This window comes from Culex pipiens, chromosome 1 (assembly GCF_016801865.2).
Source record: "Culex pipiens pallens isolate TS chromosome 1, TS_CPP_V2, whole genome shotgun sequence".
Lineage (NCBI taxonomy): Eukaryota > Metazoa > Arthropoda > Insecta > Diptera > Culicidae > Culex > Culex pipiens.
The window spans coordinates 122,157,032-122,173,722 of NC_068937.1; the positions used below are offsets into that span (position 1 = coordinate 122,157,032).

At 42.4% G+C, this 16,691-nt stretch overlaps 1 protein-coding gene across 1 annotated transcript in view; it reads right to left on the reverse strand.

Annotated features, from left to right (window-relative positions):
- LOC120424630 (uncharacterized) overlaps positions 1–16,691 on the reverse strand; it is a 237,581-nt gene that overhangs the window by 70,314 nt on the left and 150,576 nt on the right. The window contains exon 7 of the mRNA XM_039588796.2: positions 5,629–5,769. Coding sequence (XP_039444730.1) covers positions 5,629–5,769 — 141 coding nt within the window. The remainder of the gene's footprint in view (positions 1–5,628; positions 5,770–16,691) is intronic.

Here is a 16,691-nt window from a genome sequence, read left to right on the forward strand (position 1 = left end):
CGTGGCCACACGGAGAGACTGTGCCCAGAAATTTTAACAATTAAAATTGTTGATTTTACTTTCGTAAATTTTAACAAAAACCTACTTGTCACTGCCAATTTTCAGTTAAATTAACCAAAATTCAGTATTAATTTAATAACCTGTTTGTTGAAAATGCTAAAGGCAAAAAGCTAACAGATTTCCCGAACTCGAATGAACGTGCACGACTGTTAGTTTTGGTTTTAGAAAAATCAAGATTTTTTTTTTGTTGAATATAATTAACAATTGGTTGAATATTTAAAAGATGAACTTGGGTTTGTTTACGTCTGTCATTTGAAGTCAGGATTCGAACGAGAGCGGTCAATTTGTTGAGTTTGTGTTGTTAATTATGAAGTGAGAGGATGTGAAAGGTGAAAATTACACTATTTGGCTAATGTTGAAGTGGCAAATCAAAGTGTCGCAACTGGGGAGGTGGAATTGGTGAGTAGGTTTGTTGATGGTTTCTTTGCAGGTGATAAACTATGAAGAGCAAGAGGACAACCTTCGCCATGACGATCTCTAATGGGAGTGAGTTAAACACGTTATAAGAATGTTTGGTGGAAAGAGAGGGCAGTAGAAGGGAGATGCGGGCCAACTCTTAACGGATGGAGCATCCCGGGCAAATTTAAGAAAATGTTGGTTAATCCAAGTAAGTATGGGTTTATTTTTGCACAATAATTTATCTAATGTGATTCTTATAAGAAAACTGAATCATTTAAAAGCTTCACGCTTACGACGGATAAAATCTTAATGAACCATTTTTTTTTCAGAATCATCAATTATAAAATACATAGAAATGCGTACACATGACAACATAAAAAATAGAGATGAAGTAAAATATCAAAAAATAAAAATATATAAAATATATAAAAGAAGATAATTATTATCTTGAAAGTTTTGTTGCAATACGACTGCTCAATAAACTGGTAAGTTAAACTCAAAATATTTTTTTCAGGATTCGGAGTACGTTGTATAAATTAAATCAAATGCAGTGAAAGTGTGTTGCCAAAAGTAATTGTTAAATTAATGCAAGCTTGGTAAGTAGCATTATTGATATTTCTTCTTTCCTCATTATAATTACATTTATTTACGTTCCTTTTTTCAGTTTATAGCCGAAATTAAGAATTTTGTATTAAATTACTAATAAATTCCAAATGTCTATTTGCAGCAAAAGGTTCACTTTGGTGAAAATTCTGTGTCCTGAGACCGTTGTAGATGATGATGACTTATCGGATGATTTCACAGTCATGGTAAGTGAATACAACACTTAATTTTATACAACATAATACAAATATAAGCTTTAAATTTGGTGAAAATGTAATTTTTTTAAGCATTAGTCAAACTTCACATGTTTTATAACAACAGTTAAAAAAATTGTTTTGATGCGTTTTTAACAGTAATTTAACAACCTAATGCAAAAAAAAACAAATTATGTAGTACAAAACGTTAAATTTTTAGGCAGAATAAATGCGAAAATAAAAAAACTCAGCATAAATTTGTGAGGCATTATTATAAAATTTACTGCAAATTCAATAAAAATATTGCTAACAACAGCTAATTATTGACTACATGTACGAATATTTTTTTGCATTCAAGTAAGGCATTAGTTAAAATATAGCTAGAAAATCGGCCCAGCCTATATCGTTAGATAATTAAAGAAAATATATATCAACTCTTACATAAATTATATCTAATTAAGAAATGTTTTGTTACAAACCACTAATAATTTACTCCATGCAAAAATATTTCAGTTGATACAACGAAAAAAATTGTTGAAAAATAGTTGAAAAATATGTTCCAGCCAGTTTTTAACAGAATATTCCACAATATTTCAGCTGAAAACATGAAATTTTTAGTTAATTTTCTGAAAAAAATATTCTAGCGGTCGACTGCTAGAATTTTTTTCGGCCATTTAACCATCAAAAAATGCAATTCCAACTATTTTTTTAGGTAATTTTAGTAACTGGTGGTCAGCAATTTCGGGTTAACAAAATCAACAATCGATTGTTGAAAGAAAGCTGTGTAAAAAATTAACCCATACTTTTAGTTAAATTAACCAAGATTTTCTTAGATTTGCCCCGGCCGGTCTCTCCGTGCAGCAACGCGATGAAGCCACTGGATGGCATTTTGGGTTTAAATAGTTTTCCTTGAAAATTAGACAACACTCTCGAGCAGCAGCAGCAAGCCGATGAAAATTGGTGCCGATTTATTTTTGTTGGAAGTTCGTTTTAACACGGTTTTTGTTCTAAAACAGAATTTTTGTTTTTTTGTGTGCCTTTTTGAAACATCTACCTAAGTGGAAAACTAAATAATTTAATGTGATTTTAAGATGCTCTGCAAAGTGCATTGTGTGGTTTGTGTACATGAAAGGATTCAACGTGCCAACGTTTTTGTGCCGTTTGATCAAATGAAATTTTGCAGTTGTCACTTGTAAACGTTTAAATAGAATAGAACAAGTTGTTTAATTTTTAAGAGTGTCACTCAAATAAAGCTGTCACCAGTGCACGATAATTTTATTTGAATCGAAACCATTAAAAAGCACAAATCTCGTTTGAATGCCCCAAAATCTGATCATAAACCAAGAATAAAATCTCGATCGATCTCATTGAATGGAAATAATTCTCCCAAGCTTAAATTTTATACCACCGTAAAGGACAATCTCCGTTAGCTCATTTGACGCGCATCCTTTGGCAAGCAGTGCTGCCAGCTCCACCAGAAAAATGCAAATACGAAATAAACGAATATAAACTTTCGCGCTGGCGGATCACGCGAACTCGGTGCCATAAATTCCGGGTTCCAGCGGCCCAGGGAAAAAAGAAGCATAAATTTATGCTCTTACTGTGCCACCCTCTCCATCCCAGCCCTCCCGAAAACCGGTCATTTTTCAGACCTCAGGAACTTCATCCGTTTCGGCGCTTCCCGGTCTCGGGAATGTGTGTGTGTGGTGGCGGCAAGACAAACGGCGGAAATCTAGGGAAAATAATGTGTGCCATGATAAGCAGAAAATTGGGGGAAAACCTGGTGCGCTTCCGGGAAAATGTGTGCATTTTGGGGGGGAAACCGTAGGTCCGGGACTTTTTTTTTTTGTGGGGGTGAGTTCTCGGATGTGGTAGCGAAAGCAACAGACACCAGACTAGACGGTTGGGAAACCCATCGACCGGAGGACCGATCTGGTACGATGACACCTCTAGTTTGGCTTGGTTTTCGGAGCTCTTTGCATTCGGAGCAGGAATCGATTGCGGCTGGCGTTGATTTATTTGCATTCTTAGGTTAGGTTGCGTCTTGGGACAAACCAATATTTGAAAGCACAAAAATTATTATTACTCGTGAGGGTAGTGGAGTCGGAGTTGGAGTCGGAGTCTGTGGAGTTGGGTCATTTTGGAGAGTTGGAGCTGGAGTCGAGAAACCATCAGAGTTGGAGTCCGCGTAGTAATCAGAGTCGGAGTCGAGTCATTTTTTGAGAGCTGAGCTTGGAGTTAAATTCATTGAGTCGCCAAAAGTTGAACCGTCAAACCGGAAACTGAAACAGACTGGTGGCAAGCTTGTCAAAAAATGAACCTCGCTTTTGACAGTCCATATAGGGTGAACGTTGCATAAACTGGTAGCACAAAATAGGGTATACAGGCCATTTATGAGTAAACAAGCTAACCCCGACAAACTTCGTCTTGTCATTTTTTCACTTCTTGACGTTTTTAGCCTCCTGTGATCAAAATTTGATTTTACGCAACTTTTTCCATACAATCTGCAGATCTTCCGGAATCGGTTCCGGAGTGGCCAAAGTTGTCACTCTTTAACGTAAGAACCTTCCTTGGGCTTATACGAACCCAACGCAGCAAAGAGCGCTCCGATCCGACTTTCCGTTATCAACTGATGCGCGTTCGAACAAAACCGCCGAATTTTTTTTTATATATATTGATTTGAAAATAAGTTTATTTAATACTTAGGTTTGTAATTTGAAATTGTTATTTATTGTATAGTTATTTTTTTGTCAAGACCGAGCCATGCCGTAACGCTTCGGCCTCGTAAACGGGAGTTCAGAACCCGGTGCGGACCAACATAATTGGTAATCGTTTCCCTTCTGGATTCGATTTCTGAGTAAGGAAAAATAGTTTATCGTCACAAGCTGGACATTATCTTCTTGGAATGTTGACATTCAACACTAAAACATGTTAATAAGTTAACATTTAAAAAAAATAACGCGTGACTTCGTCCTCAAAAGGCAGGATAATATTTTATTTTATCTAGTTATTGATTTTTTACAAAACATATTAAAAATTTGTTCTTCAAAAACAAAATTTAAAATTATTTTACACAAAAAAATTTTCAATTGCACATTTGCTGGCTCTTTTACCCTATATTTAGCATCAAAGGGGTAAAGAGACCAAATAGCGGGGGCCACAGTCCAACCAATGTGAGTATCGCGGCCCATACATACAATTTGGCAATCTTGCCATCAGGCTGGATATGACATTCACTCGATTATTTTGACATTACGTGAACCAACCTAGTCAACAAACTTGTTCGAACAATGTAAACAAAGCGAAAGAAGTCACGGTTCTACATACATGCAAACAAATATCCTATTTCTGAGTGAGACGACCGCATTGAAATCACTACACAATGCAGTTTATTTGTACAGAGAACGGTGCGGTTAAAGACGAATAGTTTACAATTTTCCGCTGAAATTCCCGCCAAGATGTATGCGGTAAAGGTGGAAAACGGTTCTGACTGGATTTTCTATGGTGCAAATGGTGGATGTAAACAAACGTACACATCAGATTTTAATTTTGCGTTCAGCATCGAATATCTAATCTGAGATAGGTTTATTTTAAGAAATAAAAAAAAATCTTAAGTTAGTTGGACGCAAGTACTGGCAGTGTTGCCAGTTCTTACGCTTTGTAACTTCCATAGCCCAACGATTGGCTTTTCCTAATGAAAATACACATCACTTCTCGCTGATCTATCACCTTACTTTAGATGGAAAATGGTAAACCCCCTTAAAAAAGGTAATCGAAAAACGCGTCCTTCCGCTTCCCAAACCATTCCTCGAATGCCGGAGCAGGGCAATTTATTTTCGGTCAACCTCGGCCCCCTCCGGAACCATGCGGTGTGTGAAGGAAGTGGGAACCTCCTCGCTCGCGGAATGACCAATAAAATATGCATTGACAGTCATCGCGCCAGTTTTATGGCAAACCATTTTCGCCTCGCCGCCGAGTGTTAGGGGCAGGGTTGCTGAAATTGGGAACTATTTTTGACATTTTGAAAATTGTTTTTCAATATGTTTTCTGAGTTCCTTTTAATAAAAAGGTAGGTGCATGTGACAGTTCGTTACAAGCTGATTACATAACACATTATTAAATTGTATCATATAATTTGACAGCAAAATATGTCAAACGGGAAGCCCTGTCGTCGACCCGGTCGATTGCAATTCTGTTTCGTTTGAGAACGAAAAAAAAAATCTACCAATAAAATTGAGGCAATCGAGCACAAAATGGTGCACGATGAAGAGTGCGTGTATAGTGAATAAATATTTATATTTACATTCCGAATGATTTGCAAACCGTCACGTGGAAATAAAAAAAAGGCCGGAGAAAACTACGCAAAACTTACCCGAAAATAGCTCCAGGAACTTTTCGACGCCGTAGCTGCCGGCGAACCGATAGGACGGATCCTTGAGGGCGTTCAGGTTGTGCACCTTGATGCGTTTGATCATGAACGTGATGTTGTCCGGCTTGCCGTCGCCGTTGAAATCTGGAAACGGAAAGAGAAGAAAAACAGTTCGGTAAGTTGGATTAGGAAAGGAAAAAAAGCCAATTTTACAGAGAAGACGCGTATCGAAGGGTAAAAGTGAACTCATAAAATTTATCCAGGTTTTTAAGCGAAGATGGCGTTCGAATGGTGAACGCCCGAAATGTCAAAATCGCGCAGTAGCACCAACATTAGAAAAAAATGTGGCTGTCATGCCATGGCACACATTTTCCGTAATGTTGGTACCACTGCGTGATTTGACATTTCGGGCGTTCACCATTCGAACGCCATCTTCGCTTAAAAACCTCGATTGTGATTTAATCACAATACATAGCTAGTGTCACGATATTTGGTGAATACCCTTAGCTACAATCTTGGCGATAACTTTCTTTTGACTACTGTCAGGCCACAATATTTACACAAATCTGTACTTCAAACGGACGTTGACATAAGGCGTGAGCAAATTACACTCAATGTTTACATTTGGTTTTTATGTTAAAAAGGCAAGAAATGTAAGTCTGAAGGTAAGAATGTGTGCTCAAACTCCAGAGGTGAAATGTTCAAGTTGGGTGCTTTTAGTTTGGCCGCCCTTCACCGAGTAAGTACGCCACTGTCAATCTGTCAATTAGAATAAAGCCATTCCGGAGATGAAAATAGCTCCACGACGACGACGTTGACGTGACGGTGTCTATGCAGAATGCCAGCATCTCCCGGAACCAGAACCTGATGTTGACCCGCAGAAAGGGAGTGGGAGTGTTGCCATAACCGGAAGGCAATAAACGTCGTCGTCGTCCTTGCCGACCTGGTTCTCGGTTATACTGCAACGTAAACAAACAAGAAGGTGTAAAATGGTACCTACAACCTGGCCAGGGAGGAATCCGGAACGTGGAATTCGAGCAAAAGCCAGAGGGAAGAATGTTGTCTTGTTCTTGTACGTTTGACAGAGTAAATAATAGAGTGACATTTGTTGAATGTCTGGAGATGTCCTTCCGGTGAAACTCCAAGTCCAAGATGTGGGTCGCAGCCGAATGTTTCCAAAACTGGAGGAAAAGTGGACAAAGGACTTCCTACTCTAATGCATAAATAATCTTATGTAGAGGTTCCGGAATTCCAACTGGCAAGAGTGGGGTCGTTGGTGGCTTGGAATGCAAAGTAAATATTGGACTTTTCTCCAAAATGAACCTAAATGGGCCCATAGATTTTGATGGTACTTGCCGGAAGGTGGAGCGGCGTTTTATGTGGTTAGTTAATATTGTGACAGAGTCTGATGCTGGGGGCGCTGTTCTGGCTAGTTGCGATTCTTGGAATTGGTTTCTATTACAAATTTAGCGATGGCCATTCTCAGGAAGATGATCTTCTTCAAGAATTTGACCATAGACTGAAAATTAATTTTAATTGTTACAAAATAGTGTTGCCAGCAATGGTAATAGGGTCCTAAAGCCCTATGTAAATTTTGTACGTACAACGGTGAAAAACACGATCAAAAACCATTTCTGATAAAAAATAATTTCATTTTAATGCGAAAAAAATAAATTGACAAGACAATATTTTACGATGGATCAACTATGGTCCCCTTGGAACGAGCTGTCAAGTAGGATGTTTTCTGTCTAGATGGGCAGTGAGGCTAATTTATAAAAATTGAATTAAAATCCATTTTAAACCCTTTGTGCTCAGAAAAATAAGCTGTATCGTTGAGAACAATAATATCACAAATGTAAGCTTCATTTTAAGACCCAACTGAGTTAATTGGAAGAAAGTTGAAAAAATGCTGAACTGACAGCCTTTTTCGGGTCGAATCGACAATGTCATCCAGAAGAACTAACCTCCCCTCCCCTTCGCCACGCGGCGAAACGCTTCTTCAAACTTTCAACAATTCCATTAGCGAAATTAATCCATTTCGAAAGTTGCACTTGTTCGAACCATTTGCATGGCCTGAATCCAGTGCCAGTGCTGTCGGATTGTTTTCGATTGACAGCAATTTGTTTGTTTGGCCAAAGTTTTGCGCCACGGACGAATGCGGGTGGGAATGTGAAATGAAATGAAAAAAAAATCTCGTGTTTTTTTTTTGTATTTTTTCTATAGAATCTCCAAGACGGTGAAAAATGGTGACGAGAATTTGTCTTTTCCCCGGGAAAGAACCTTTCGATCGAACCGAACCGAACCAGAGCATTATTCGATGAGAAAACTGTCAAACTATTTAAATAGCTCTATAGCGGATGTGGTTTGAGGGTTGGGTGGGGAGTTTTCGAACTGAATATTGAATTGTCAGGATTGGAGACAGCTCTGAATGCTTAATTTAATTGAAATGAAAATGGTAGGGACAGACTTGGACTTGGAATAGGAACAACATGACATCTCACTGTCAAGGCGCAATGTCATTATTTGCTAACTGGTTTAGCTTGAACTTTAAAAAGATTTCAGACACCTTTGGCGTAAAACGGAGCTTGTTGATATGTTTTGCGCTAAAAGGTATGTAATGTGGTACTCGGTACTCAATAATGTATGATTAAATTCAAAAGGTTAATCAATTTTATTTTAAATCGATGCGAATCGAATCGAAAATGAATTCAAATAAAAACACTACAGTCAACACATCACATTATGGCTAGAATCGAGTTTCATAGTGCTTTGGAGTGCATCCCTTTCAGAAAAGTGCATCCAGCGGAAATGCATTGAATCGAATTTCCTTTCTAAACCGTCGCTCAGCCTACAGTTTGATGAAATGTGACAAACAGCAAGCTCCTAGAGTTACCTTGACTTTGTTGCAAATGTCACTAGTATGATGGTGGCACCAGTTTATCATCCTCAGCTGTACGTTTATGTATGTTTATGCTCTGAAGTACCAAGATAAATAAAATAGGCAGCGTTTGGAAAGATATTTTTTAAGGAACTTTTGACAGAAGGAAGCATTTTGAAGTGTCAAATACCTTGGATTAAGGCTCTGAAAGATATCATTCTAGGTCGGCCATGTTTCCTTGAAAAAAAATGATTTAGAATGCATTAATAATCAATTTCATTTAAATTTACTATTTCTGGAATATTTATTCAGAACCATCAGTGACAGTCATTGCTCCAAGAGTGGATGCAACTCTCTACGACCTTAATGAGGTAAGTCATGTTGTGCTCGAAAAAAAGTGTTGTCAAATGAGTCATCTGTCAACTCCGTCAATTAACTGTCAAACAAACTTCATGAGTGATTATTGCACATCCCTGTTCCAAGCATGCCAGATTTGCAGATTTATTAGCACAGGCTCAATGCTCAAACTTTGTTAATAACTGATTTCTTATGAATTGATTTGCCCACAAAAGAGATAAACGTTTTAAGTTCTTCTGCTGAAAAAAGATTTTTGAAATATTGATTGTTAATCAAGTTAAATTCATATGCGTTTTTGTGATGTGCCCGAAAATCTGCAAAATCTTTCATGCCTGCCCTGTTCAGAACATGTCAGCTCGCCTGCATCGAGAACAGCCGGGGATCATTTATTTCCCGAAAACTGACACAGACAATTGAAGCACCACAGTTTCGTTTTCATTTCCCGCGTAGGTCCCATTGTCTTCGATGAAGACGTGCCTCCCGGAACGCTGTTTATCGCTGTCAATCGACAGACACAAAACAGACATGCCGCCAATGCGACACATGTGTTCACCCCTAGCAGGATCATCGTTCGAGTTCTGCTTTTTGGTACTGCACAACTCGTTTCTGGTCGTTTTTCCTCGAACTACCTACTCGACGTGTGTTGTTTTGATTTAAACACACTAGTTTTTCCTTTTGTTTCCTCTCTCTTCTAGCAACCTGGAACGTGCCCTTCCTGTTGATTTCTGGTGAAGCTGGGACGACAGGTGGCGCCGCACTCGCAAATGAGCTATTTTCGTTTCCCGTGTGCCGGAAGTGCCTTTCGGTGTTTTTCCCGGAAGTGCTTCTGCTGGCTCACATCTTGCCGAAGGAGCGGAGTTGAGGAGGGGATGGTACTTCATTAGTACTCGTCAGATTTGCTTGTGGAGTGTACTCCACAGTCTAATTATCCAGCTGGCTTTTCGGGGGGCACCACAATAGCATGTGATGTGTGTGTATGCTGCTTCTGGGATGATGATGAAGTGCTAGCCCCATTCATGGCGATTGAGGAGCACTGGGACATCGTTATGCCAAATTGAGTGATGTGCTGGGTCAGTGTGTCAGCTGAAATTTGGGAAATCAGGTCGTTTTTTTCGAAACAGAAGCTTGATACTTGCTTCTCTATTACGGACGTAACAACCGAGATTTTTTTTGCCAACCTCCTGTGGCCGAATGGTTACGGTTTTCGCATCATAAGCGGAAGGTCATGAACTCTTCTCAGGGTGGAAGCCTAAGGTTTCTTCTCAGGGTGGAAGCCTAAGGTTTAAGTTCAGAGGTAGCAGCAACCGTATGAGTATAACACGGTTGCTTCACGTGCTCTTCTAGCATGTGATCAATCTTGAGATATTCCTTTGCGCCTCTTCCCAAAATACCTTTCGTGTCGTGTCTTCGCATGTAAATAATGCCCAGCCGATCGGCATTGCACTGCAGTCCAGTCGCATTGTCCAGATGACGCACTGCAAAAGACAATTGTCTACACAAGACCCCGCGCGGCAGTAACAGCTGCTGGGAAGAGCTTGGAGAAAAAAATTGTCACCGCGGTTCTAGCGACGCATAGCGCACAAGGCACAAGGAATGGAGTTTACAGCATCTAGATAGAACAGCACTTTACAAGATCCTCTGTAATTATTAAGTAAAATGTAATTACAAAAGCCGACTCGGTCCTAACCAGGTCCCAGCACCGAAAAGGACCTAATAAAAATAATTTTTATGAAAAAAAAAAAAAAAAAATAGAACAGCACTTTTCCTCTCAACTGTGTTACAGGTCTGGAAATGCTTAATAACAGTAAAAATGGGTATCACGTTACAATAGTCCGTCAATAGCATAAGTTATTGACTTGTGAATTGTGATATTAAAAGTGTTGCGTTTGTGACGTGTGTGATGGTTCCGAAAAGTGATGTCAAGATGCTGTTAAATCAGTTCCAGTTTTCAAAAATAGGAAAAGCTCTGAAACATTTTGAAGCTCAATCCGAAGACGCACAATGGTGATCCCACCAAATCCGTTGGATCAATATATCCCCGTAACGGCTGGGATTTCCTCACAAATCCGTACAAATATGCTCGTAAGACAAACACCGTCAATCACAGCTGGAAAAACACTATTTCACGCACCACACATAACGAATCCAAAAGGAACCGACATAAGAGAGGACCCTTACCAAAAAACGCCAAAAGTTAATCCACCAATCATTGCCTCTATTTGTCGAGCGGAAAATGATGTTTATTCATCGAAATTGCTTTCATTTTTTCTCATGTTGCTCTGAATCCTCTCGCTTTACTTCCTCGAGAAACGTGTATCTGTCTAGATGTCTCTTTGTGCCCGACGAGCCTTTCATTTTGTGTGCGTCCCTTTGTGTGACGAAATGTCATATGTGTGGCATGCCAAAGCGTATTTTCCGGCGAGAGAGACGGCACGAAGGTAAACGGTTTTCCGCACTTGAAAACAGAAATTTTTTACCCTTTTTTGCGCTTGAGTGCTTCATACGTTGAAGGAAAACTGAGTTCTTTTTATTCGCGTTATGCCCAACCGAGATAGGCTCGCGAGCACGCGGTTTGATTGATAACTGAAACTGGATACGGCTCAATTTGGGCTGAAGTTGTTTTGCGTTGGGATTTTTTTTCGGAAAGTGGGATTTTCAGACCAAACCCACCCGGAGATCGTGGAAAATGAAGCTTGAGCCCCATCACTGTTAAACGGTGGCGCTTCAGCGAAGATACACACGCTCAACGCTGTTGAGCGAGATTTGAGTGGAATTGATATTTGTACTGTGGAACCAGACAAACACTTCAACGTAATTGTGTATTAGGGGAAATATGCCCATTTTAAGCCTAATAAACGGTCGTGTTTGAATGATGCTGGATAATCTGGATTGTTCCTTGAAATTCACTAAAACCAAGTACACCAACGAGTAGAACAACTTTTTGTGAACATTTCTGTTTATTTTCACTTTTATTAAAAGTTATGCTATTCCTTTTACAAGCATTCCAAAATTTTTTTTTCAAAAATGCATTCTAATCAGTCGAGTGCATTGGGCCACGCCCATTTTTCTATTTTCAGCTCAGTTCTTTTTTTCTTCCAGCGCTCTTTTGGGTCTGCTTAGTGCTGCCAAAATTGATGAAATTTTAAGCGAACACTCACGAAAAGTAGCATTTATAGAGAAAGTTTCCTGGCAGCACTTGTTCACTCCAACAGGCGCTGCACCAGCATGTTGGTGGCCACCCTTTGTTCTTTATTTGCCTTCGCTTCTCGCTCGGTTTTCTTCCGCCTTCGATTGGAATGTGTATTTAAAATTCAAACGTCAGAAGACTAAGCGTGTTTGTTTTTTTGATGGTGCTTGCTAATTATTTACATTTTTCGGGATTATTTTTCAAGTGAGTGACTAACTAATGTGAAAAAGAACATGTTGCCGGTAGTTGGAAGCAATTTTATATCTTAAGCGCTTTGAAATCGTTAGCGCAAGTGATAAGATATTGCTGGCGACTTTCGTTAAGCAGTTAACCTCTGATCTTGCGTGGATGTGTGAGCCACCAAAATGATGAGAAATGGTCTCGCAAAATAGAAATTATGATCAAAAGTGCATTAAATTTGATCTTTTTGGCCAGTAAATGGCATAAATTTGCGTGCTTACTCGAGGCGGTGCTGTTGCTGGTAAGTTTATAGCCTAAATAGTATTTTTGGAGTTTTAAGCGAGCATCAAACTCTTTATATGACGAAGATAGGTGTTTGATTAGAAAGGGTATATTTCCCCTATGTGCATTAGACTGATTTGAAGCATTTGAACAATTCTCTACACCCAAAGTTAAAGAACGATAGTCTCACGAAAAGAAATGTGAGAAAAGTGCTATTTTGCGAGTATAGTCCTCTCAAGTGTTCATTCGTTCATTGGAACAGTTCATCCTATTGGATGGCTTATATGAACAAATGACCGCCACTTAGTCACCGAACGATGGTGGCCCATACGGCAAAGGCACGGTTCAATATGCCGAAGGTCTTGGGTTCGAGTCTCGGTACCGGTACTTTTTTTTATGGATGAACTTTTCGAAGATGAACCCATAAGTAAAGTACTCTCGGTAATTTCGGGATTTATCCTCTCCGTCCGCACACAGTACCATTTTACTACCGAATCGTGCTCTTTATCCTCTCGTATGCCGATGCCCAGTTCTGGGTGTAGGTTTAAGCAAATATGGAGTTTTTTTGCACTCAGCGTCACACCTCTGCCGCGAGTAGACGCGTTTAGTTTTTTCTCCGCCGGGCAGAAGTCGACCGAGCCATTGTGCATTTATTTTCTTTTGTGCGCTTCCAATCACGCGTCGCGATCTCGTCGCGAGTGTTGAAAAATGGGAAGACAAAATACGATCCGCATCGACTACGGTGCTCTACCAAACAAACCGGGAATGCAGAAAGTGCAGACTTTCTGCGCTGAAAAACTCGGACTGAAACGCGGTGAAGTGATCCGCATCCAGTCTAGCCGTGCCCTTGGGGTAACTTTCGTGACTGTTGTTGACCTCGACCTTGCTCTTAAGGTGTGCGAGGAACACAACAAAAAACACGAGCTGACCGGAAGTGACAAGAAGCAACACCCGGTGACCATCACCATCGAAGACGGTACAGTGCTGGTGAAACTGTACGACCTTTCGGAGGACGTCCCGAACACCGCCGTCGCAAAGTTCCTCGAACAGTACGGCGAAGTGCGTGACGTGTACGAAGAAACGCTCGACGACGCCCAAGCATTCGCTGGCGCCTACACAGGTGTCCGCATCGCCAAGATGGTTGTTAAGCAGAACATCGGTTCCTGGGTTGTAATTAACACCGAATTAACTAACCTTAGTTACTTCGGCCAGCGCCAAACATGTAAACACTGCCACGACTACCTCCATGTCGGAGTGGGTTGCGTGCAAAATAAAAAACTGCTAGTGCAGAAGACCTTTGCTGACGCTGTCAAGCAACCGGCGAAGCCGCAACAACCGGCGAATCCGCAGCAACCGGCGAATCCGCAGCAACCGGCGAATCCGCAGCAACCGGCGCTGCCGCAGCAACCGCAGCTACCGCCCAACCCACAACAACCACTTAACCCCCAGCTCAAACCGAAACCCAACGGCGGGAAGTCGAAACCAAGCGGCGGTAAGCCCAAACTCAAACCAGCCAACGAGGGAAACGACTCATCTTTTTTGATGCCCCCACCGTTGGACGTACAGCCATCGGGCAGTGGGCTTACCCCCGCTGGAGGTGCAGGTGTTAAAAAATCTGGCCATGAAAAATCCGATGGCAATGATACCGACTCGTCGACAAGCAGCAGAAAACTTCGCCCAAAGGGTAAAAAACCCAAATACAGCGAAGATAACGACGATGACGACGAGGAAGATGAGGAAGAAGTACTGTAACCTTCGATTTCTCATCCTATAACCTTGCCTCGATAAATATAAACAACATCACCAACGCCACAAAGGTCGACGCCCTGCGAAGCTTCATCCGCACGTTAGAGCTAGACATCGTTTTTATGCAAGAAGTTGAAAACGAACGACTTACGATCCCCGGTTTCAACGTCATCTGCAACGTGGACCACGCCAGACGCGGAACCGCGATCGCTCTAAAAGATCACATCGTTTACACGCACGTCGAAAAGAGTTTGGACGGCCGCCTCATTGCGCTGCGTGTCCAAAACACAACGCTCTGCAATGTGTACGCTCCGTCGGGTACCGCACTCCGTGCCGAGCGCGAGCGATTCTTCAATGGTACGCTCGCGTACTACCTTCGGCACAACACCGACCACATCGTCCTCGCCGGCGATTTTAACTGCGTGCTACGACCGTGCGATTCCACGAGCTCGAACCCGAGCGCCGCGCTACAGACGGCCGTCCAGCAAATACGACTGCACGATGTGTGGTTGAAGCTGCACCCCAATACACACGCACCTACGTACGTCGTACACAACGCCGAGTCCAGACTCGACCGCGTGTATGTGAGCGCGGGACTGTGCGATCAGCTGAGAACTGCGGCCACGCATGTGTGTTCATTCACTGATCACAAGGCGCTGACCGTACGTATCTGCCTCCCCCACCTCGGCGGCGAACGCGGCCGTGGGTTTTGGAGTTTGCGCCCCACCTTCTGACCCAGGAGAATAAAGAAGAATTCGCCGTACGGTGGCAGTACTGGACGCGACAGCGAAACCGGTACCGAACTGCGCTGGACTGGTGGATTTCGTTCGCGAAACCAAAAATAAAATCTTTTTTCAAGTGGAAGTCGAACGAAGTCTACCGTGTCCACCATGCGCGGCACCAGCAGCTGTACGCAGAATTACGTGAGGCGTACGACGCCTACTACCAGAATCCCGCCATCCTCACCACCATCCACCGCGTGAAGGCGCAGATGCTGACGTTGCAGCGCGAGTTCACACAGAATTTTGCGCGCGTCAACGAAACCCGCGTTGCCGGCGAGAGCATGTCCACGTTCCAGCTGGGAGAAAGACAAAGGAAAAAGACGACGATCACGCGCCTAAAAAATGCGCGCGACGAAGTTCTGCAAACACAGCCCGAAATTGAGCAGCACGTGCTCCAGTACTTCACTGAGCTGTACGCCGCAGACCCTGCGAGAGCACCACAGATCGACGCCGGCCTCGGTTGCGAGAGGATTATCCCCGCTGACGACGGCGCCAACACAAGTCTCATGGAAGAGATCACGCTCGAAGGGATTAAAACTGCCATCTTATCATCGCCAAAAAAGAAAAGTCCTGGGGGAGATGGAATAACAGCTGAGTGGCTCAACTGGGCATTCGACGTCATCTACCGCGAACTGCACGCCGTTATGAATGAACTGCTGGTGGCGCCCGTACCAGCAGAATTCTCCGAAGGGACCATCGTGCTCGTAAAAAAGAGCGGCCGGAGCGCAGAGCAAATTTCATCGTATCGTCCCATCAGTCTGTGCAATACCCCACTCTAACTTTTGGGGGGGGAGCGGGCGATAATCGGGCATCCCCAGTGCCAGTTCAGACCCCTTATCCAAGACTCAATCCGCGAAAATGTTGATTTTATATTTGCACACGCACACCAATAAAAATCGTGCACGCCGAAACGCACACTCTCTCTTTTTTTCGTAACGCGCGAACTGTCAAACATTTTCGTTTGAACTTTTCAGTCGGTTGGAAAAAAATGTTGAGGTGTGCTTTGTTCGGCAGATTACAGGTATGTTTTAAAGTTTCATTTTTCTATAAGTTAAGTTATTAATTTCCTCTTTTTCCCAACACAAGGTTCTGTTGTTTGCCCTCGAAGACGGAACGGCATCGCAACTCCTTCCGAAGCCGGCTTCACAACGGGAACGCGCAACACCGGCGAACAAAACGGTCAACATGGGCACCTGAACGAGTCCTTTAACCGGCCCAACGGTGGCCTCTCTCGCCTATCCGTCGTCGGGACACTACGCGTGCGGAAACAGGTTCGTTGGACCGAGATTCGTCGAAGAGGAACCGTAGTTGATTGCCGCCGGGGAACGAGAAGCAGGCAAGCAGACGGAATCAACGAGAACAACTTTGAGGAGTTTACGAAGCTTTAATCAATTTTGGGGCACCGGCATCAGTTACGCCCAATCCGGATCGCGCTTCAGCTAGTGGTTCCGCCCGACAAACAGTCCAGCGGGTGAACTTTCGCCAGACGTTCCTGTCAAACAACGAAGCTTTTGACAACAGTTGCCCCCAGCAGCAGCAGAACCAGCAGCGCGGGGTTGCGTCACTAGGGGCATCAATCCGTAGCGTACGGCAGCCGTGGCTTCCACCCGTCGGAGTCCTACGATCCGCAGAAATGCGTTCAAGCGCCTGGTCA